We start from the raw sequence: 23,253 nt of genomic DNA on the forward strand, positions 1-23,253 counted from the left end.
ATACAGAGTTGTCCAAACACAGCTGCTATCTCCCTCATAACCACACAGCTCCTTGTGTATACGTTCATCAGATAACTAATGAAGGATAACCTGTTTTAAAGACTTAATTTTTTATTTTATACATGAGTGTTTTGCTTGCGTGTATGTTTGTGCATCATGTTCATGCCTGGTACTCACAGAGGTCAGAAGAGGGAGTCAGATCCTTTGGAACTGGAGTTACAGACAGTTGTGAACCACCATGTGGGTACTGAGAATTGAATCCAAGTCCTTTGAAACTCATCTTGTACTCTTAGCCACTGAGCCATATCTCCAGCCCCAAGAAGAATTTTCTTAGGCACTCTATAAACACACTGGTTAAACTACCTATTTAAAGTGTTTATCAAAGTAGGTTCACCAAGAGTTTCTCGTAACTACACTTCCCCTCTACTACTGTGAGAACTACAGCCATTCTACGCCACAGTTAATACTGAAATACTGAGCATAGTTCACACTCCTGCTTTGGAAAGAGTAGAAATCTACTCTCTGCACAGAGAAGGCTCCAAAATGACAAAGTATCACATATCCTTTCTCAACTACACAGGCTCTGATATCAGCATCTGGGACTGATTCAATTTATTCTAACTCAAAAGCCAATGCAAAAGGATAAGTTTTCAGAGAAGTGGGAGTTAGACTCTGGCTTTGATGGCGGCCCTAAGTAGCTAAATAATTTTATGCAACTCAATCTGCAATTCAATTCCAGTGGTTGCCACCCTGCCCACCTGGGGCTAGGTTGGGAGTGAGTCACTAAATGAGAAGGCACCTAGGAGCCACTGAGGAGAGTCACAGGAAGGAAGCACTGTGAGCAACCATCTCTCTCCTCTCACCTCCCAACCCTATTCAGCTGTCTAGACTAAATTTTCAGGAAATGTATAAGCCAGGCTAACCTGGAGCAAGACAGCCATGAATTCAGGCCAACAAAAGCTCATCAACTATTAACCCTGAGATTTGTTTTGTTTTGATTTGGCTAATTGAAATATGTGCATGTCAAACATGACTTTTACGGGTAACATCACAGTGTTAAAGGTAGGACCCCTGCAGTAGGACACCCCTGCAGGTTAGACTTTCATCTGTAGCGCACCATACACATATGCCATGTACCCAACATCTTGTACCAAAGCAAAAAAAGGAAAATCACTTGTTTATCTGAACATCATTTTGTCAAAGAGGTAGGTTATTTTTTTTTAAGAACTCATCATTTGAGAAGCAGAAAGGCACCACTAACTTTTTCCCCCCTTTTAATTTTTTTTGGAAGCAGGATCTCTCATTGGCCTGGAGCTAATCAAACAGGCTTGGCTGCTCAACAAGCTTTAAGGATCCTCTCTATTTTCTGTTTCTCCAACATGCCAAGCATGTGCTACCAAGTCTGGTTTTTCACGTGGGCTGTGGGTTAGAACTCAGGTCAGTGTGCTTACAAGACAAACATATCACCACCCACTGAACACTCTCCCCCAGCCCCAAGCTCATTTCTTGCTATCAATATTTTAAATTTTTTAGTGTTATACAGAATACTAAGGTACCTATTTGATATGTATTATATGCAAATTGGTTCTATAAAGGAGAAAGTTATGAAACACTGAGTCAAACAAATGCCTTTCCTCCAGGAATTCTCAGAGCCTTTAATACACGGACATGTAAGGCAAATAAGTGTTTCTGTAATGCATTTGATCACAGAATGTTTGATCAGTACCTTCTCACGTAAAACCCTTCTGGGAATGTTGCAGCTAGTAAGAAAATTTTAAATTTGATTTGTGTATTTATAGTACAGGTACATTCCTTAAGTCAAACATCACTTGTGAGGGTTTAATTTACAACACAAACTGGTCCCCAGCTACAGCTCATTCTACCTTTCCATCCAGCTTCGCAAGCAATCACATTCAATTCTATTATTTCTAGCACTGGATTATTTATAAATAATATACCAAAAGTGAAGTTCTTTTTTCTATTTTAATCATTACTCTTGTACAACATAAGAACTTGTCTTGAGACCCCTATACTACCCTTTGATACAAAAAATGTTCCCTTGTGTCCAGCTCCCCCAAAAGCTTTATCATGATTCTGCATTTAAGGATCACAATATTATAACTGAGCTGTCCTGTCCTGAAAATTCTATTTTCCCTTGAGTTAATATTTGCCTTGCTCTCTTGAAAAAAAGAAAGCCAACCAACCTATCTGAATGAACTCAGCGTCAACTTCTCTGCCACAGCTTATAAACCCTGCTCCACACAGTCAGGCCCATCACCTGCTCACTCCACTTCCTCTGGAAGCACTGCTCTTGGTGAATACTGGATTCACTCTGCAATACCCTCTGGATTTCAGGTCAACCATTACCCTGGACGCTTCCTCCTTCCTCCCTCCTGAACAGTGTATGGACTATATCCTCCAGTAATTTCTTGACAAAGCGTACATGTGATCCAACCCAGAGTTCTTCTATGCCTGGAAATGATTTTATTTCCTCATCTCTGATAAATATTTTGCTAAGTAAATATCCATATTCTAAGACAAAATCATTTCTTTCCTCCTCTTCCTTCTTCCTTTTAAATTTCATTTATTTGTTTGCTTGCTTATGTATTCATTTCAGCATAAGCTATATAAGGAAGAGAGGAGCAAACTTCCCCACACTGTTTTCAGTCCAGTAGAGCCCAGGTTCTAGTGGTCTTGTTCACAGCTCTCAGTGGAGAGACTTCAAGTTTTGCCACTTCGAACAGGGCTCTGGTTCCCTCATCAGCACTCATAATGTCAGAGGCACATTCTTCTCTTGGGCAAATGCACAGCATATCAGGAGCTTGGGCAGCACCTCTGAACAGTCACTGATTAGAATGGGCAGGCCAGGGTGCACCTTCCTCAACTCTACAGAGCATTGCTAACTGAAACTCCTTCCATCCTGGCTCCCTAGAGAATGCAGATGTAAGTGGATATGAATTCACACAGTCCTGGCTTTGTGCCAACTATCTTTGCAGCTATCATCTTTGTTAGCCCAGAAATAATTACTTAGTTCCAGTGCTGCTAAGTAACAAGTCTTTCAGATTCATGAACCTAAATACAAAACCTCTCTGAAGTGCTTCATGTCCTTCTCTATAGTGTAGCACGAGATGGGTCTTCCTGAACTCACTTTGTCAGGTACTTGCTGGGCCCTGCAGACTCAAGCAAGGATCACATTCTCTGTCCTCTCACCCAAAGTTCCTGCTCTCAGCTCACATTCTCTTTCCCGGTTACTGAGCCTTTCCAGAGTTCTGAGCAGCATGCTTCAATGTCTGAGTGCTCCTTAGGCCCTCATCTCACCCAGCTTAGACATGTTCAGTGACTGTCATCACGTCTCACCCAGCTTAGACCTGTTCAGTGATCAGTCAGCATGGTGCTCTTGCACCTTCTGAACACTGATGTTATCTCTGCTTCCTGCTGCTTTCTCCTTTACCTTCTTGCTCTTCTGAGTTACAATAACTAACTTCCTTATAACTTTAGTGTGTTTTCCATGAATAAGAAGTCTGGATTTGTCTGGAAAAAAAAAAAAGGTTCAATTCTGTCTGTGTTGTACCAAAATGATTTACACTATTGTTAAGGAGTCATATAAATATATAAAGCAAATCAGGCTGATTCGCTTCTAAAAAGTTTCAAAGAGGTGTTCACCTGAACATTTCAGAATGACTGCAGTTGATAAGCAGGCTTACTCTTATTTGGCCCTTTGAAAACAAACAAAAATACAAAAACAAAACAAGACAAATTGTCTCTTTTCTTCAATAACCTTGCCAGAAATTCTCATTACCTCTATTTTACAGCTAACGATGTTGATGATAAGGTATTTGCAAAAAGTCAAAGAGTAGAAAAAGAGGGGAAGAAAACCAGGGTCAGGTATCTAATGACATTCTCAATCACTCAAATTGTATTATAATTTTCTTTCTGAGACAGGGATTCCTGTGCCTAGGTTGGCCTTGAGCTGCTAATCTTCTTGCCTCTGCTTCCTGAGTTCCACTATGTACAGCAGCAGAATCAACTTCATTTCTGTTATAACTGTGAATTAAATCAGTAGTCATCACTTCAGAATAAAAATATGACCTCAATTTAAATAATAAAGCAAGTGCTTTACTAGACTGGTATAAATGCTTTGACATTTCCCAATACTGTATGCAGATGTCTTGAGTATCAACAAGTATCTACCTATATATATATTTTGCAGATGAAGTCTTTAACAGTCTAACCAAAGTACTGGTCAATTTAAATTTCTCACCCTTTAAATGTGCCAGTGTCATGACACTCTAAATTAGTATCGTGCCTTCCTTGAGAAATACAAAGTTTTAAAATTTAGCCTTGCCAAGCTGTTTCATGTTTTCTGTAGATTATAAACTGGTGTCTTCAAACCATATACCATATCTCTTTTCATTTCCTTCCTTCCTTCCTTCCTTCCTTCCTTCCTTCCTTCCTTCCTTCCTTCCTCCCTTTCCCCCCCCACCCCCGTGTTTCTGTCTGGATCTCTTTGAGACAAGGTTTTTCTGGGTGGCCCTGGCTGTCCTGGAATTTGCCCTGCACACAGGCCGGCCTGAAACTCACAGATCTGCCTGCCCTGCCTTCTGAATTATGGGATTGAAGTGTGCACCACCACCAGGTATGTACCATCTTTCTTATCCAGTACAGAAAAATCGGTATTATTAAAAATCTATCCTATCTAAATTCAGTAACAATGTTATTTCTAGAAGTCCTTATTAATATTATCAAGAAGATTCTAGACTAAGAATTTTATAAGCGATCAAGATGTAAAGTAAAAGGCTGGTGGCCAAGGACACAGTTAGGAATCAGCTAACCAGGAGGAGGGAGCTAGAAGTTTCGACTAAGTTCTGTCTCTGAACAGACAGACTCTATTATTTCAACAACCCGAAAGACACTAAGAATTATTCAGTACATTTAGACATTCCCACACTTTGATTTCATGGCATGTATCTTAATGCATTAAGTTGGTTATGTAAGTCACTGGTAAAGAGCATGGGTCAAATTTCCCAGCTCCAGGCAGCAGGCTTCCTTTTTTATCTAATCATTTAACTTGTTACTGAAAGGGTCACTTTTTTTTTTTTAACGATCAAATTTCAACCTGTATTGATGGAAAAAAGTCACAATATTCATATAGTTCTTGTATGCAAGCGGCTAAAACCATAGTGGTGATAACGAAAGCACGAATACCAATCTATTTATAGTTACACACCTTATACGGTGTCTTAGTTGAGGTTTCTATTGCTGAGATAAAACACAAAGACCAAAACCAACTTGGGGAGGAAAAAGCTTATCTCAGCTAGTCATCCATCATGAAGAGAAGTCAAGGCAGGAACTAAAGCAGAGGCCATGGAGAACCACTGCTTACTGGATTGTCCCCCCCATGCCTTGTGCAGTCTTCTTTCTTATACACCCTAGGACCACTAGCCTAGGGGTGACAGCAACCATTACTGCTTTATCAAGAAGATGCTCCACAGACTTGTCCACAGGGCAATCTGATAGCGACACTCTCTCAATTGATGGTCCCTCTTCTGAGATGACCCTAGCTTGTATCACGCTGACCACAAATTAACCTGTTCACTGTAAGTGAGTGCTTTACCATCCAAACATATGGAGAATAGGGGAAGGAAGATGGTTCAGTGGGATCTATATGATAGGAGAGAAACACCTCTTACAAGCTGTCCTGGGACACACACACAAACACACACACAGAGGGAGAGTAAACAAACAAATGCAAAAATTAAAAAAAGAAAGAAGAGCATGTAATCAACATGTGGTACACTTTGAGATTACAATGTTGAGGTCCAAGTTTTGAACTCACCTCTTACTTTTTTTGTAATTCTCCAGGTGTTGGGACTGTGCCAGTTTATGTCTCTCTAACTCACACTGCCCACACAAATCCTCCAGATGCAACAGGTGGTTTTCTATCTCTTCAAAACTCGTCTCTAAATGAGCTGAAAGTATATAACATAAAAAAAGAAATAAACAATTGTCAAGTCCAAATCACTGGCCAAAAAGACAAGAGTTTTTAGATTGTTGTTGGAGAGAGGGCTCAGCAATTAAGAGCACAAACAGCTCTTCCAGAGGACCCAGTACGCATACTAGGTGGCCTACAACTGGCTGTAATTCCAACTTCCTTTTCTGTCTTCCATAGGCACACCTACACTAACATGTGTACATACCACCACACAGACATACACAGACATAATTAAAAATAATAAAATAAACAGTATCTTTTTTAAAAAGTCTAAACTATCAAGACCGCTTTGTATTTTCTTGATATTTCGTATTAAACTTTAGGCAAAATTAGACACACTGACCAACATCAAAGCACACTTTAATTAAAGACTATATTTCAAACATTTTCAAGACATCCATGTTCAAAATATCTTAAATACTTTATTACTATGATGATGAATGTGGAGTATCCTAAGTAATCTTATGTTCTATGACTCCCATATACCACAAATGAACCAGTCTTTTTATTTGTTGTTTGAGACAGGGTCTCACTGTGTAGCTCTGGCTGTCCTGAAAGTCACTATGTGGACCAGGCCTGCCTGTCTTCTCAGTACTGAGCTCGATGTGTGCCACTACGTCCAGCAAATGAACAAGTCTGTATATATGGCAAGTTAGCGACTGCAGCTAGCATCATGCCACTGTAATTTAGTAGTTATAACTCCAAGTCACTTCAACACCTGTTTGACCTCTGGCACATCACAGACCTAAACCTCTGCATGAGGATACTATAAACACTGAGTAAGCTGGTGTTATTAACTCAGTCAATGGTGGTGGTGGAGGTGGGGAATGCATGGAATACTGATCTACTTAGAGTTGCTCACCTTATACTGTGTCTTAGTTGGGGTTTCTATTGCTGCGTATTCAGTTCTTGCCAGTTAACTAGTCTTTCACTAGTCAGTCTCATGACCACAAAACTCTGTACTTTATTGGAATATGGAGAGCATCTTTAGTTAAATCCTTCACTCAAATATTGAAGACCAGGGGCCAAAGAGATAGCTCAGAGATTAAGAGCAATGGTTGCTATCCAGAGAACCCAGGGTTCAACTCCAGCACTCACATGGCAGCTCACAATCTATGTAGCTCTAGTCCCAAGGGATCCACCACCCTCTTCAACGCACATGGCACAGACACATGTGGGCAAAACACCTGTGTGTGTGCATTATACGTATATCAGTATATATATCTGTTTGTATGTACAGATACAGATATAGTACACACACACAATAAAAAATTAGTATCTCTTTTTTAAAAACTATTTAAGAACAAAGTCTTGAGAAACTAATGCAAAGTCCTGCCCAAAGGCAGAGAAATGGGGGTGTGGTCCCATACTGAGTCACTGTTACCCTACAACTGCTCAGCTACAGACAGGAGGACTGCTTGTTTTCCTTGACAACAGAAAGGTTTTAGAAGGTTATTGACACTTTGATTTATTAGATCAACTGATCTTGTTTACATTCTATTTTACAAGTCAACAAAATTATTCATTTTAAATTATTTTTGGTTGCTTTTTTCAATGCTGTTTTGTCACACTAGTCCATGAAGACATTAACAAACATCTACTCACCCCAGATAAAAAACTAATGACAGGCTAAGGTAAGTATACCACCAAAGTCCAACTTGATAAGTCAGTAAGTTTCTTTGGGGTTACTTAGAGGAGTGTGGGTGAGGTGTTACTAACAGAAGCAGAAATGTCTCAAAGACACCTATATCATCAAAGTTCCCACTAGCATGTTCACAGTTCACAAAGATGGAAGCCCAAAGTGCACTGCAGTTTAAAGGCAGGAAGAGGTTACAGAGCAACTTTTTCACGCAACTGAGCTGGTCTCAGAGTGTCACTAATTGGGCCTTACTCTTTATAAACAATTGAGGAGAGAAAGAGCTAAGGTATCCAGTCAATTTTAGGGACTTCCTGAGGCCTCTGTGGTGTTTACTTCCTGAGAATAAAGAACTTTCCTTGCAAGATGGGATAGTTCACTGACCTTTAATACAACCTGTGTCTTAACCATCTTCCCTCCAAGATGGAGGTTTATGGTGGAAGAAATTGATATGTAAGTGTTGTGACCAAAAACCTCACAGAAATAAGGTAAGGGAGGGGAGCTTTATTTTTGACTCCCTATTTAAGAAGCTGGGCCAGTGCCAGTGAAAAGGTGGGAGTTTGTGTCAGGTCACACCTCAGGAGATTAGAAAGAAGCATGTTTCCGAGAAAAAACACTTAAAGGCCTACGCCCAAGAGAATAGTTCACCACCTATGTGCCATGTCCCAAAGGTTCAACAACCTCCCAAAACAGGGCCAAAAGGAAACCAAACGCTCAAACACGTGAGCGTGTGTGGGACACTCACACTTGTGCCTAATTCTCTCTGAGGGACACTGGAGATGCTCCAGAAGGTAGAGCAGAAGTGGCCACACTACCTGACGACTACTTAGGCACATTTCCATCAGCCATCTGCCAGATGTTCACAGACTTTCTAAACCACCTTTTGGAGCCCCAGGGTTACAGGAAAACTCCTCTAATTTCAATGTGAAATTTTAAGTTAAGACACAAATTTTCGCTTCTTTATCTTTACGTAAGCCAAGGATCTATTAAACCAGAAACAATCATTTTCTAATATCCTAAATTTTGTCTTTTCTAAACAACTAAGCTTATAAAAAAATCCTTTTCTATTTGTCAGGGCCAAAGGCTATGGACATTAATAGAAAATAAAATTTACTATAGGAAGCAAGCTTAGAAATCCAACTCTGAAGCCAGACACAGACGTGCACGCCCACAGTCCCAGCACTTGGGGAGACAGAGGCAGGCAGATCTCTGAGTTTGAGGGTAGCCCGGTCTATAAAGCGAGTCCAGGGAAGCCAAGGATACACAAAGAAACCCTATCTCCAAAAACCAAACAAAACAAAATCTGATCAAAAATGAACAAAAGAAAATTCTGTTGACCATTAATGATCATGATATAAGTAAGAGCTCTAGATAAGAATGTTATGGATAAATTGATAAAAATATCAGGAGCATTTCCTTTTTTCCTAGTAGACTCATATACCTATAAATTATACCCCAGGCTGTTCTTAGACTGAGGGGAGATAAATTTCAAATGATTTTTTTTTAATAGAGTCAAAAGTTATTCAATATCAGAAAATACACATTTCATTTTTATCTACCAGAGATGACAATTTCCTTCTGGATTACAGTGCTGCTGGCTGACTACAAGTTAATGAGCACAGGCATTTCACGAGTTGACCCTAGGCAAGCCAATTAACTTACGTGGAAAGAATTCTATTCTAGTTCAAACTGTTAATGACACGAGCCAGGCAATACCAACTCCCAGTAACAAAAGAACATCCAGGCTAGAGCGGTTCCTTTCTCTGTAGAAAGCCTTCTGTTCTTTCTACAGAGTCTGGTTCCCAGCACCCACATGATGGCTCACAAAACATCAATTACTCCAATTCCAAAGGATCTGACACCCTCCTCTGGCCTCCATGGGCACTAGACACACATGTAGGCAAAAATGCCCATGCACATAAAGACAAAAAGAATAACCTTCTAAAGAGATCAACAAACAACACAACAGAAAATGCAGCCCACATCTGTCTGTGGTGGTCAATGGTCACTCTGTTAATCACCACTGAACTGCTACTTTGTTCTCCCTTTTAAAAAGCTTGAAAGGCTCCTGAATCTTCTCATGCGGGTACAGCCTCTGTGTACAGTCTACTGGTGCAATCTTACCACCACCGTCATTCTCATTCTCCTTTACAACAGAACAGGTCCACTGACCATCCAAGAAGAGCCCTGTGAGCCCTGCTTCCTTTCCACCTGGAGCTGGGACACTTCTGCTCCCCCCCTTCTTCCCTTGCTGTAAATGTCACAGCAGGTTCCACGCTAGCCCTGCCCCGACGACAGCTTTCACAGACTTCTGAGCTCCATGAAGACTCTCATCTGACTGATTGATACTGTACAGCTATTGCTTCCTTGCTTCTCTCCCAGGAGATCAGTTAAGGTCTAAAGGTAAACACTGTACCCTTGTGTCTTTGTACTGCCTAATAGCTAATTCAGGTAGTCTGGCCAATTCAATAAAGTTCTGGTAATTCTATTTCTATGATGTAAAATAATCAGGAAAAAAATCTATGATGTGCGTTCCTCTAAATTAAGAACTCATGCCAAATGAAAGAGGACTTAAGAAACGTTTAGTAATATGATGCTACTTTACTAGTCACATCAAACTTCATGATCCTAAATTGAAGCAGAAAAAGCAATGGGGATTTTCTGTTTCAGCTCTTCACTTTGTTCTACTGCAACAGGGTCTCATGTTGGCCAGGTCTCTGTATTCACTGTGCAGGTTCATCCTGAACTCCCAGCCCTTCTTCTTCCACCCCTCACACACTACCACCACAAGGAGATGCCACCATACCCAACTCTGCATTGCCACTCTTACCAAACTTGAAATCAGTAATAAAATAATAGAAAAAACATATTAAGTTTTTATCTTTTTTAATTAAATTATCCTAAGTATATACATGATATGCATTCCAAACACTTCTTTTAAATTGGCAGAAATTTAACTATTCTAACACAACCTGTTCATCTCCTGTTACAAAACCAGTTACACAAATAAGTCAATTCATAACTAACTTAGGATGCATACTCATAAACCACGAGCAGGCCTCCATGGACCAAATACATCCTTGCAAGGGAGTCAAGCCTCACCTCTTTGCTCACTGTAACAGCGCTGTCTCTTTAAGGTACTGGGGGAGAAGATTGGGAATTTTACTGTGAAAGCCATTTGGGAACACCTGACAGCTATGCAAGAAAGAGTGCCACCAATCTGGGAGAGAAGATCACCCCAGAGGAGAGCGATTCAGCTTGGAATTTTCCTTTGTGCCATTTGTTTCAAGGAGATATAATCTGTAGTACAGGCGTGATACATGAAGAATTAAGTAGCATAGTAAAGTTATTTCAAATTTAATGAGTTTCTTTCTAATCAAAATAATTAGCCTCACAGAACAAAGATATTTTCTTTGTCTGCATACTCATAGGTCATAGCAGCCAGGCGCTAAAAGATGGAAGGTTCTTCAAATGCTTGTGCCATACTTTTATGTACAATAAGGTGATGATGATATGCTAATAAGGAATCTTTAAAAGGTACATTAACCTGCAAAAGCTATCATTGAACAAGTGAGATTCTCACAGCAGACTGAAAAGGTATCAAGAGAGTTAGTGTACTTGTGAAGGAACTAATGTTAGGAAGTAACTTGGACAATATGATCTAGCTTATGAAACAGATATGAGTCCCTGCTAATGTCTTCACATTCTGCACAGAGAAAGCAACACAGTGACACAGGGCCCACCAAATGCAACACAGAAACTCCATATATGGCTGTTCCTTGTCTTAGAATTAGTGGAATATTCTGTTCTAGACAAAGGAGCAATCTTTTAAAACAGATCACACAAAATTAAGTAATAGAAAAAACAGAAAGACAAGACCATGACAGTTTAAATTTGATAAAGAAACAGAGTTATACTGCCCTCTAGTGGAAATTCAAGAGAACTCTTTTTCTTTCTTTCTTTCTTTCTTTCTTTCTTTCTTTCTTTCTTTCTTTTTCACTAGACCACACTGAACTGAAACTTAGCCCCTATGCCCCAGCTGCCTGCATCTCAAGGCACTACTCCCCAGCCTCCCAAATACTGGGGTCACAGGCGTAAAACACCATGCCTAGCAACAGTAACACAACACTTCAAATTCCTCTTTCCTAGTTTTTTGATTAAAAGAGATCTACGGTGACGATTTGAACTCATCAGAACTTTGTTTTATCCTTGGACATTTTTCAGTCAAAGACTACATTTTTTACCCCGCCACCTTCAGGTCAATCTTTTCAGAGAGTCTTGGGCAACAAAGGCTAGCCTTGATGAGCATGCTGTATAGAGGACGATGACTGTGAACCTGGACTCCTCCTCTCCTTCCCAAGAGCTGGGATTATACTGCGCACCGCCACTGCTGACTCAGGCTAGCCAGTGGCTCAAACCTTGGGCTTCCTGCATACTAGTTAAGCACTTCACCAACAAAACTACATCCCAGCCCTCATCTTCCAGCGTTTAATGGATACATCCTCTGTTACAAAAACAAAAAAAAAACCTGATTTTGTAAATTTGCCAAGCCAGACAAACTTCTAGTAGAATGTCAGTATCCTCATGGCACACACTCAGACTTGTTCCAAAGCACAGAAATAATCCCTGGCCCAGAGCACTGGGAGGTACGACCCAGGCACTGTGCTAAGTGATCTGACATTTGTCATCTCAGTTAATCTCCCAACAACCTTGGCAAGCAGGCACAGTCGGCCCTTAGGATCCCTGGAGTACTGGTTCCCACAGCCGTGGCTGTCAAAATCACTGAGTGCTCAAGTCTCTTACATAAAATGTCAGTTATTTGCATACAACTTACTCATCCTTTAATATTACCTCTCTATTATTTAAAATATCTAATACAATGGAGACAGGATTATGTGAATACCTATACTGTAGTATTTAAAAAATGATAAGAATAAAAAGACCTGTATATGTGTCTAATGTGAACAGTTTTAAATAAATATTTTCTATGTATAGTTGGCTGAATCTACAGATGCAGAACCCACGAACACAAAGACCCAACTTTATTCTGATCCTCATTTTCAGACAGAGACTGAAGCAAGGAGTATTTAAGAAACCAACAGAGAGAGAGTGTCAGAGATGAGAGTTCATATTCACTGTTTTTCACTTTCCAGCACACGTTTGTCATTTATTTCCTAAATTGCAATCTTACTAGCAACTATCAATTAAACAGGCATTTGTAAGCTAGATGGACCACATCCCATTTAAAAAAAAAAAAATCAATATGAGTGGATCAGTCTTTGCTACTTAACAATTCCCGAGGGGCTAGGTTTCTGAGACTGCTATTTATTAAGCTATAGGATAGTACAGTGAAAAGCATCATTAAGGTCTTAAATTGCTCACACAATAGAAATACCTTACAGTTATAAGGCAGGTTTTCCAGAAAACAATACAAGACCAAAAGATGCAAGAAGCCTGGAAAATGGAGAAAATTAGTGGCTAAAGTATTGTATCTAATAAAGCCAGGAAAAAAAAAAAAGTCAAAGTTGGGGTGAGAAGACAGTCATTGGATAGAGCTTTCTATGTTCAGAACCTACGTTCTGATCTCTAGAACCCATTTTAAACAGCCAAACACTGTAGCATACATCTGTAATCCCAGTACTGCTACAGGAAAATGAGCAGTAGAGACTAGTGAATCACCTGAGGCCAGCTAGTCTGACACATACAACAGCAAGTAACAGAGACCCTCCTCAAACAAGAAAAAAAGTGGAAAGTGACGCTCCAGGCTGTCCTCTGACCTCCATATGCACACCACAGCATGTATACCCACACTCAAACACATGAATGCAGGCATGGGAGAGCAGATGGATGGACGGACACACAGAGACACACACACACAAACACACAAATCAACAAAATTAAAATTATGTTTCCTTAGTTGACCGTAGGCAGAAAGCATTAGTGGTAAATTTTAGAAACAAATTTCTATATATTTTCTATATAATCAAACTATGCCAATAAGAATGCACAATTGTTTCTGAAAGTGTTAGCTAAGAATTTGGTTGAATCCTTAGAAAGCTTTGACTTGACAGCACACCCTGCTGAAACTGCTTTCACTCACACATCCCACTTACCCAGGCTTGCCATCAAAGACTCCAAGTCCTGGAGGAGAGCTGGCAGCTGCTGCAGCTGCTCCTGCAGCTCGCTCAGGCTGGTCCTCTTCTTCTCCCAGTGGGCAGAGAGCATGACCACTTCGCTGCCCACCAGCTGCAATACAGAGCACAAGGTTACAGTGAGCGGGCTGGGCCCAGCCAGTCTGTCTTCAGCAACCCTACATGGTCTGCAGATGGTAGATGACACTCAAGACACCATCATTTCTTTGTTTTCTTTTTTCCTCACGAAAGAAGAACTCAGTATTCTGTACAGCAAACCTTAAACTGCTGTTGTATCAGACCTCTTAACCCAGAAAAGAAAAGTTTCAAAATGAGCTGATTACTTCTAGTATACTCTGCTTGTAAGGAAACTGTTCATTGGAAAATTCACACCTAGGAAAAAATAAGACAACAAACAAAAACTCAGTAAAAACAACAACAACAAAATAAACAAAACAGAGAAATGACTTACTGGTAATTTGCTGACTTGAAAATATTTTGTCTGGTACATGGCATAATCTTTTTAAAAGGCATTATAAATTTTACCCTGGCTTATTAGATAACTTGAAAAGTCTAATGTAAGGTTTAGGTAATGACTACTTCTTATCAAAAATTAAAGTACAATATATTTAGATGTTAAGGCTTAAAAATGGTTTATTAATTCACACTTTACACAAAACTAAAAATTTTATTCTGCATAAAGAATGTAAATTTTATGTGTAGAAAGAATATAGCATAATGTACTAAAGTATTTTAATCTAAGAAAAGGAAAGGTTGACCAACTTTCAGATACTATACTAACACATTTTTGAACATTTGCTACAGGTCAGATTCTGTGTTAAGTAACTTAGCTATATTATCTTATTTAAATTGCATCTTGTATGTCCCTTAAAGGCTTGCAAGCTGATAGCTTATGTGGAGTACTTGGGAGACAGTGGAACATTTATTAAGTGGGGCTGAGCATGAGAAAGCTAAATCACCCTGGGCATGTCTTTCAAAGGATTTTGGGATCCTAGTCTCCTCTGGGTCATTTACTCCTGGGCTACAATGAAATGAAGACAGTTTCCCCACTAAATGCTCCCCAACATGACACACTCACTACAGGCCTAACAGTGAAAGGGCCAAGAGACCATAAAGCAAAAGTATAAGCCAAAATAAAACCTTTTGTTTACTAAATTGATTAGCTCAAGTATTTTGTCAGAGCAATGAAACTAATTAACATAGCATAAAACTCCACAGTTCAGTTTGTCTAAACAAGTTTGTTAAGCAAAGTTAAGTGGTGCTTGACACCATTTTATGGGTAAAGAAAAGACAGAGATCAGGTTGTTTGTATAAAATCAAGATTAGTGCCTCAAAGTTGAGAAAAAAGAATTTCTAACCTCCACCTCAGCCCAGAAAATGTTCCTTGAGCAGAGAAGTGAAGTCTTACTCAGCTTACTTAACACATCAAACCGCTCAATAAAACCATGAATTTTGAGAGTTCTATCTGAAGGCAAGAAACTATTTCACTATAGCAGGAATTAAAAACAAAAACACTAGAAGCCTAGCTTCGGAAAACTACCATGGCTACCAAGCCCTTAAATAACTTTAAGGGTTTCATCTATAGATTGTTGAGGACGGAGGGGGAAAACACAACAACTGCTTAGACAAATCTTTTAAACAATCAAATCAGCACTGACCATAGCTGGGTTTTTGTTTGTTTGGTTGGTTGGTTTGGTAATTGTTTTTTTTAATATAAGACACAGCTCTGAATTCTAAGACCATATTTTAACAATATGCTCTAGGGGCTAGAAAGATGGCTCAGCAGTTAAGGGCACTGGCTGCTATTCTAGTGGAGCTGGGTTTGAGTCCCAGCACCCACATGGTGGCTCACAAATTAACTCCAGTTCCAGAGAAACCTTTTTCTGGCCTTTATAGCACCAGGCATAAATGGAGTGCACACACATACATGCAGGCAAAACACCTACATACATAAACTAACAACATTTTTTAAAGAATGTGCTCTAGAAATAAGTGTAGGAAACTTTCTTGAACAAGACAAAACAGCCCATACACTTACATCTGCCCTCCCTTGGAGAGTGATGTTCCTGACAAAAAGCTGTTGTTTTGTCAGGAACAGACTTAACAACATAAACACAAGTGGAACAATAGTAAAAAAAAAAAAAAAAAAAAAAAAAGACATTCATTTACACATTTGTAAGTTTCAAGGACATATTACCAAGAGGGGTTATTTGTTTGTTTTGGGTTTTTGGTTTGTTTTTATGTTTCTGAGACAGTCTTAAATTGTATAGCCCAGGCTAGCCTGGAACTCTCTGTGTGGCTAAGGCTGAACTCAAGATTAGAGCAATCCTCCTGCTTCAGCCTCTCAAATGCTGGGATGACAAGTGTCCATCATGACAGCTGGGTTAAATTTTCATCCTTGAAGCTGGGTATTATTTTTCAAGCCGGCCTCAGAGGTTATCTTTGCTTCTTGTGACTCAAACTTAGAATAGCTTATATTATTTTTGAGGAGGAGGAAAGAGTATAATTAATCTGTGAGAATCTGAGGGACCTCGGTGCAAACTGATCCATGGAGGATTTGATGGTTGTCAAAATATACAAGTAACTTTCATTTCTTAACTTAGGGGTTATGTGTGCATACAGGAACCATAACTCAGAACCCTACACTATGTGAAGACAAAACAGTAACAAATCCCCAGAAAAAAGTTTTACCAACTATTCCAAGGACTGTCAGGCTTCCCTCTTCCTTCCCTAGTTTAACCATTCACAAGGAATGCAGCCACTTCAAAGGTCAAACAACAAATGAAGCCTCCTGCTTTGTTTATAACCATGTGACTTCAGCTCCTCCTCCTCTTCCCCTTTGGAGTTCCCTTCACTCTTATCCAGTACATGCTTAAATAAGAGTTCACAATATACACATGTGTACATTCATGGGTTTTACAATTGAAAATGGTTCCTAATCTTCCTATCAGCCTTTTACACTACACCATGACTAATGAGTCTTCAGTTGTACACAGGACCAGAGCTCACTGCTGTACAGTAAGTCAGTGCAACCTTTTTTCTCAATATTGAAAGCAAACAAACCCAACAACTCTTTTACTGGGGCCGGACCTGCACTTAGCCTTGAAAAGGGCAAGATCAGCAAACTCTACCTCGCCAGCGTCCGCACACTCCTTCGCTCTTCTGTGAAGTGCAGCCCATATGTCCTCATACCTAAAAATGCAAAAAATAATTAAAAATGCAAATGGACATTGAAAGGAAACATATCCAGGTGAGTTTATAATATATTGTGGCTACAGAAAGGAGCCAGAAAAAAAAAAAAAAATGACACATGTCACAAGAGCATAGAAGGCAACCTGGAGAATAAAATATCCAGAGACCCTAATCACACAAACAGCTGAATTTTTTGTTAATGGAAAAAAGAAAAAAAAAATGTTTTTTGAGAAAGGTCTCAACATATAGAGCTGCTTGTTATATAGACCACCACTCCTAGCTAATAAAACTTAAAATTGTTAAATAAACTGTAACTAATATAAAAATAAAAATTTAATTTTAAAAAACCTTAAAATTATTTTCTCTTATCTGTGAGTACTTTGCCTGCACAAGTGTTTGTGTACCACATATGTGCCTGCTGCCCATGGAGGCCAGAGGACAACGTTGGCCCTTCTGGGACTGGAGTTATAGACAGCTGTGAGCTGCCATGTGGGTGCTGGGAACTAGGTCCTCTGATAGAACATTGGGCCATCTCTCCAGCTCAGTAAAAAGCTTTTCTTTGCAGTAGAAATAAGATTAGTGACTTTAGAAGAAATCATAAATGAGACAGGCTCATTATTGGGTAAAAACAATACAAATAACTGTCAAGAAAAATGCCTAAAGGGTGTGGAACTGATAAGAAACAGGTATCTAAATAGTCTCAAAGTCTCTGTACAGAATGCTCACTAACCTGGAAGCAAAAGAAACCAGGTAGATGCTCGAACAAGGGACAAAGATTAATATCAACTACAATTAGACACCCATATCATCTGCCTCTTATCACGATGTACAAGGACACAAAGTTACTTTGGTATTTTTGGTGGAAAGGCGCTAGGAAAGAGGAGATGGACAGTTTGTAATATAACTGACAAGTTTCAAAAGCATCAAGGTTGTGAAGCTCATTGCCTATTCCAAAAAAAGGACAAGGAGGCAGCTTAATGACCAAATATGCATGGTCCTAGATACAGAAAATAAAGGTATCAGTAAGTGATAAAATCTCAGTCAATCTGTTTGCAGAAACATAGTTAACTTTCCTTTTTTGATCACTGTACTCTGTATACAAAATGCTAACACGGAGAAGAATTTTTGCTCTAATTTTATGTTTTCAGAAAGCTGAAATCATCTCAAAATAAAAATTTCAAATGTAATTATTACTATTGTTATTGTTGTGTGTGAGCATGCATAATGAGTGCACATGTCAAGGCACATGTGTAGAAGTCAAAGGGCAACTCTGTGGAGTTGGTTTTCTTTCTACCTTTCCATGGGTTCTGGGAACCAGACTAGGGTTGCCAGGCTTATATAGTAAGTACCTGCTCAGCCATCTAGCCTCAAAATAAAAAGGTTTATAATACAATTTCTGAGCATAATATTATCTATATGGCTGTTGGCAGAAAATTTGATTTTCCATCTCATCTAAAACTCTACCAAAGTTATCTGCTCTCACCAGCTGCAGCACTTGAGAGAGCCGGCCCTGTACCTCGCCTGAGCAGCTCAGTAGAGCTGACCTGGCGGTGCAGGTGAGCTGGCCAGAGGGCGAGAGCAAGGGAGAAGTGGCCCTGCCACTGCTGAGGTAGCATGGGCTTGGGAGTGATGCTCTCCTCCCCTCCCTTCCTTCCTTGGCACCTGTGGTAGGTAGTCAGGAGGGCTGGCGCCCAAGGGCATGAGGGCAGGAGAGCTAGTTCTGCCCCTTCACTGGCTGTAGAACTGGGAGAGAGGGATCCTATACTTCTGGGCAACACAGTGGAGCTGGCCCTGATGACAAAGGAACAGGTAAGACAGCCCGGAGGTGTGAGAGCAGGAAAGCTGTCCCAGCCCCTTTCAGGCTGCAGCACATAGGAGATTGGGCCCTGCACCAGGACTGGATGGCACAGTGGAGCCGCTTCCAAGGGCATGAGAGCAAGAGGTGACCTTGCCTCCTGCCGATGCTAACTGCATTGGGTGGCCTAGCCCAAGCAGTGCTGGAGAGCTTACCCTGATAGCATGGATAAGGGAGAGCCAGTGGGCTGACCAGGTCAGCTACCACCCAGGCCCAGATCCAGGACTTTGAGTTGGCCCATCACAACATCTGTATCATCTGCTAACAGGTAGGAAGCAAAAAAGGGGCAGCTGATCCCCAGCTGCAGGATCTCCACGACACAGGACAACAACAGAATAACTGGGAGAAGTCCCGGTGAGGATCCAATACTGATGGTGTCACAGAAGCCAGAGATCTCGAACCAGACCAGTGACTTGCTGCAATGAGCCTCTGCAAGTACAGATGTGTGGACAGAGGCATGTACTGTGAGACACACTGTGCCACATTACAGCTTCCATCATGAGATGTTTCCGATGCCTTGTCTTTTTGTTTTGTTTTGTTTGTTTATGTTTGTGTCTGTGTGTATTTGTTGTTTTGTTTTTAGCAGGGGTTGCACGGGCAAAGGGCAGATATGAGGGGATGGGGAGATGAGCAGGACTGGGGTCCATGATGTGAAACTCACAAAGAATCAATAAAAACAAGTTATTTCTGAACAGACATATGTATTTTGTGAATCCATGGTGCCCCTCTTCATAGTCATAGAGACCCATTCCTGTTGAATTTAGATTGGAAAGCCAATCTAGTAAGTCCAGCGACTATTAATCAGTATCCACATGTAATGAAAAGCATTGTACAACATTACAGAATTAATACAGTCCTACTGTCACTGCCAACTAAGAGAAAGTTTGACCTTTTTTCCTCTGGTGCATCTAACTGTAAGTATCAATTAAAATCAGCAAGTATTTATTGAATGCCAGTCACTGTTTGGCACCAGATTTGCCGAGGTGAATTAAACTTTTCCAATTTTGCTGTCTCAGTAATTAGCACAGAGAACTTACTAAATTGTCTGCTGGGTAAAAGAATGATCACACTAATTTTAAATCCAAGACTTCATGGCTGCCTGACCCTCATTTTCTTGAAAATGGAAAAGAGCAAATTAAACACTGCTTACCACTTAAACTCCAGATCCTTCTTTCCTGACCATCTCCTACACCTATATCACCCTCTCATACCAACTGAGTTTGTCACTTTTCTGCTGATTCGTCATTCCCTAAATAATAACAAAGATTCACCGAATGTCTCAGTTCCTCTTCTCACTGCTGTGATAATACGCCTGACAACAGCAACTTTCAGGGGAAAGAGTTCACAATTTTACCTTACAACCCACCATTTTGGGGAAATCAGATCTCTAGGAATTTGAAGCAGCTAGTCACATTACATCCAGTCAAGAGCCAACACTAATCAACACACAGTAGGTGCTCAGCTTACTTTCTCCACTCTCAGACAACCTAAGATTCCCTCCAGGGGAATGGTGTCACCCGTTGTGAGTGCTTCCTCCCACATTAATTTACATAATCAAGACAATGTCCCCATGGACATGCTTACATGCCAAACCCAATTTAAACAATCCATCCTTGAGACTTCTTCCCCAGGTGATTGTGGACCACCATACCCAAGTATTCATAGTCTCTACTCTGAGGCTATTATGCTATTGGCACTTCTGGAGAAAGGTAGAAAGTCTATTACAAAGACATACTACTTTGCCTTTCATGGGTCTTAACTGTCAGTTATAATTTTCAAAAATTCATTCCTTAAAGGACCCACTGCCAAGGGAATGATGCCACTCTCAGTGGGCATGGCTTCCAACTTCAATTAGCATAATCAAGACAATGCCCTCATAGGTATGCCTCACTGCCAACCTAATCAAAAACAGCCCCTCAAGGAAAATGTTTTACGCCTCATGCAGCCTTGAAACTCATCCCGATGCAGGCACTTTTAGTACACAGATGACTTACCTCATTTTACTGAGATACAGACCCTGGCTATAAATTCAATTCAAAAAAAATTGCCTTCATATTTCTTTAAGTCAATGATGGAAAAATGAAGGAAATAACCATACTCATAATGCAGTAATTCCCTCAAATAATTACTGAACACATTCTCTACGCTCTATAGCAGTCCTAGTAGAAGAATCCACAGGCAGATTAGCATGTAAACAATTCCTTTCTGTGCTGGGCAAGGCTTTATAAAGCATTAGCGCTCTAGGGATTTGAAAAACTGAGTTTAAAAACTAATGATAGTAGGGGAGGGGTCAATCACAACAGTGGCCACTTGCAATCCCTGCACTGTGCAGACGGAATCAGGCAGATCTCTGGGGTTTCATGGCCAGCCAGTCTAGTTCCAGGCCAGAGACATACCCCTTCTCAAAAATAAACAAAAATACACACACATAAATAAATATAAAAATAAAAAACAAGGTGGGCACCTGAGGACTAACACTGAGGTTAAGCTCTGACCTCCATGTGCTCACACAAAGCTATGATTTAGAAGACAAAGGCGGCAAATGAAACAACAGGAAGCACTAGGGTACACTCCCTAGACCCAAGTACACTGACAGAATCTTACATGAAACCAGTCTGATGGCTTGCTAATTCTAGGGGAAGGCCTGGATGGAAAGCAGCGTTCATTTTGCTCAATCTGGTTTTATTAGCATTCCAGCTACCCATGTCCACGGGCCTCCAGCTGTAGCCATGTACTTGCTCTTTGAAGCAGCTTATGCAGAATGAGGGCAGGTAGTAAGAAGCCTATCTTGTAGTTGGAGATCTGTGCTCTGGTCTCTGCTTACTGCCTCTGATCAGGAAGGTGCAGACACAGGGGCAGCCGCTACTACAAATCCCTCATGATCATGCCAAAGAGACTTTGAGCAGATTTTAAAGGCTAGCATCTGACCCATCATTTCTTTTCCTTTTGATCAGGTGCTAGCCTTTAAAAAGTAGAACAAAATATTCAAGAGCAAACACACTTATAAAGGAATTAATGTGGTTGAAACAGGTTGGGTGAAAACAGGTTGGGAAATAGTTCAGTGTTAGCTGCCTAGCACAAGACCCTAGCGTAAGTGTGTTTGTATGTAAATAAACTAACGGTACACTACACTTCCTTTTCGGTTCACTTGATCTCAAACAAGGAAAAACGCACTCTAGATTTAGTAACTACAAAAAAATAAAAAATTTTAAAAATCCAGTTATAAACTAACAACACAGGCCATCAATGTATAATCAGCGAAGTAGCTATCTATCTTCCACTGCATACACCTGCCATGTCTCATGTTAGAGACCTTTGCTAACAACATAAAAAACACAGAGACTTACTTCATGGCATTTCTGGTATAGTTGACATATTATAAAATTCACATTTTAGTGTATTCAGACATGGTTTTCTAACACAAGTCTGTACAATTGCCACATTATTGCTAAAATATTTTCATCACTCTTAAAAAGAAGCCTCATACCTACCTACCTACCCACCAGCCGTTGCTACCCGCCCTGCACTTCCCACCAGACACTGGTAACCACAATACGTCCCCACAGTCTGCTGCTTCTGGAGATTTTATATCAGTGGGTTGACAAGCATGTGCCCTTTTGTGCTCCATCCCTTTCACTTAGCATGATCCTTCATGTTTTCATCTACGATTACTATGGATCAGTCTTTTACTCTCGTGACCAAATAACACTTTATTATATGGACATTTCATTGATGGACATTTGTGTTGTTTCTACTTTTCAGTTATGAATACAACTACTACACATATTCAAGGCTCAGGTAGTTTTATGTATATGTAAATAAAGATATAAATATGCACACAGGGAGGTGGAGAAGATGGGAGGAGAGAAAGAATGAGGGAGAGAGAAAGAGAGGGAGGGAGGAAAAGTGGGACAGAGAAAAGGACAAAGAGAAAAAAACCTCTCACTATGTAGTGTAGGCTGCCCTTGAACTTATTCATGACCCTCCTGCCTTAACATCCCAGTGCTTGGATTACAGGCATGGTAACCCTGTATGTTTTCTATTTTCTTGGAGTAAATATCTGTTTTATATGATAATTTTGTATCTAAATTTCTGAGAGACTATGAAACTATTTTCCAAAGTGGCTGCATCATTTCACATGTTCACCAAGAATGCATGAAAATGTTAATTGTTGGAGTTGGGGGTAAAGACTCACATCTTTAATTCTAGCACTCAGTAAGCAGAGGTAGGTGGATCTCTGTGAGTTCAAGGCCAGCTGGTCTACATAGTGAGTTCTAGGACAGCCAGAGCTACATAGAGAGACCCTGTCTCAGGGAGATAGTTGTTAATCGGCATGGCCCTTGTCACATTTGGCACAGTACATCTTTCTAGGTGCTAACACACGTGAACAGGTATTTGGTTGCAGTTTTTATCTGCACTTCTTTAG

General features: G+C 40.2%; 1 protein-coding gene across 1 annotated transcript in view; it reads right to left on the reverse strand.

Annotated features, from left to right (window-relative positions):
* Positions 1–23,253, reverse strand: part of Dtnbp1 (dystrobrevin binding protein 1) — a 95,091-nt gene that overhangs the window by 59,595 nt on the left and 12,243 nt on the right. The window contains exons 4-6 of the mRNA XM_055595254.1: positions 16,912–16,972; positions 13,742–13,874; positions 5,837–5,969 (exon numbers count right to left, since the gene is read on the reverse strand). Coding sequence (XP_055451229.1) covers positions 5,837–5,969; positions 13,742–13,874; positions 16,912–16,972 — 327 coding nt within the window. The remainder of the gene's footprint in view (positions 1–5,836; positions 5,970–13,741; positions 13,875–16,911; positions 16,973–23,253) is intronic.

The sequence above is a fragment of the Psammomys obesus genome, unplaced genomic scaffold (genome assembly GCF_907164565.1).
Source record: "Psammomys obesus unplaced genomic scaffold, mPsaObe1.curated_primary_1811, whole genome shotgun sequence".
NCBI lineage: Eukaryota > Metazoa > Chordata > Mammalia > Rodentia > Muridae > Psammomys > Psammomys obesus.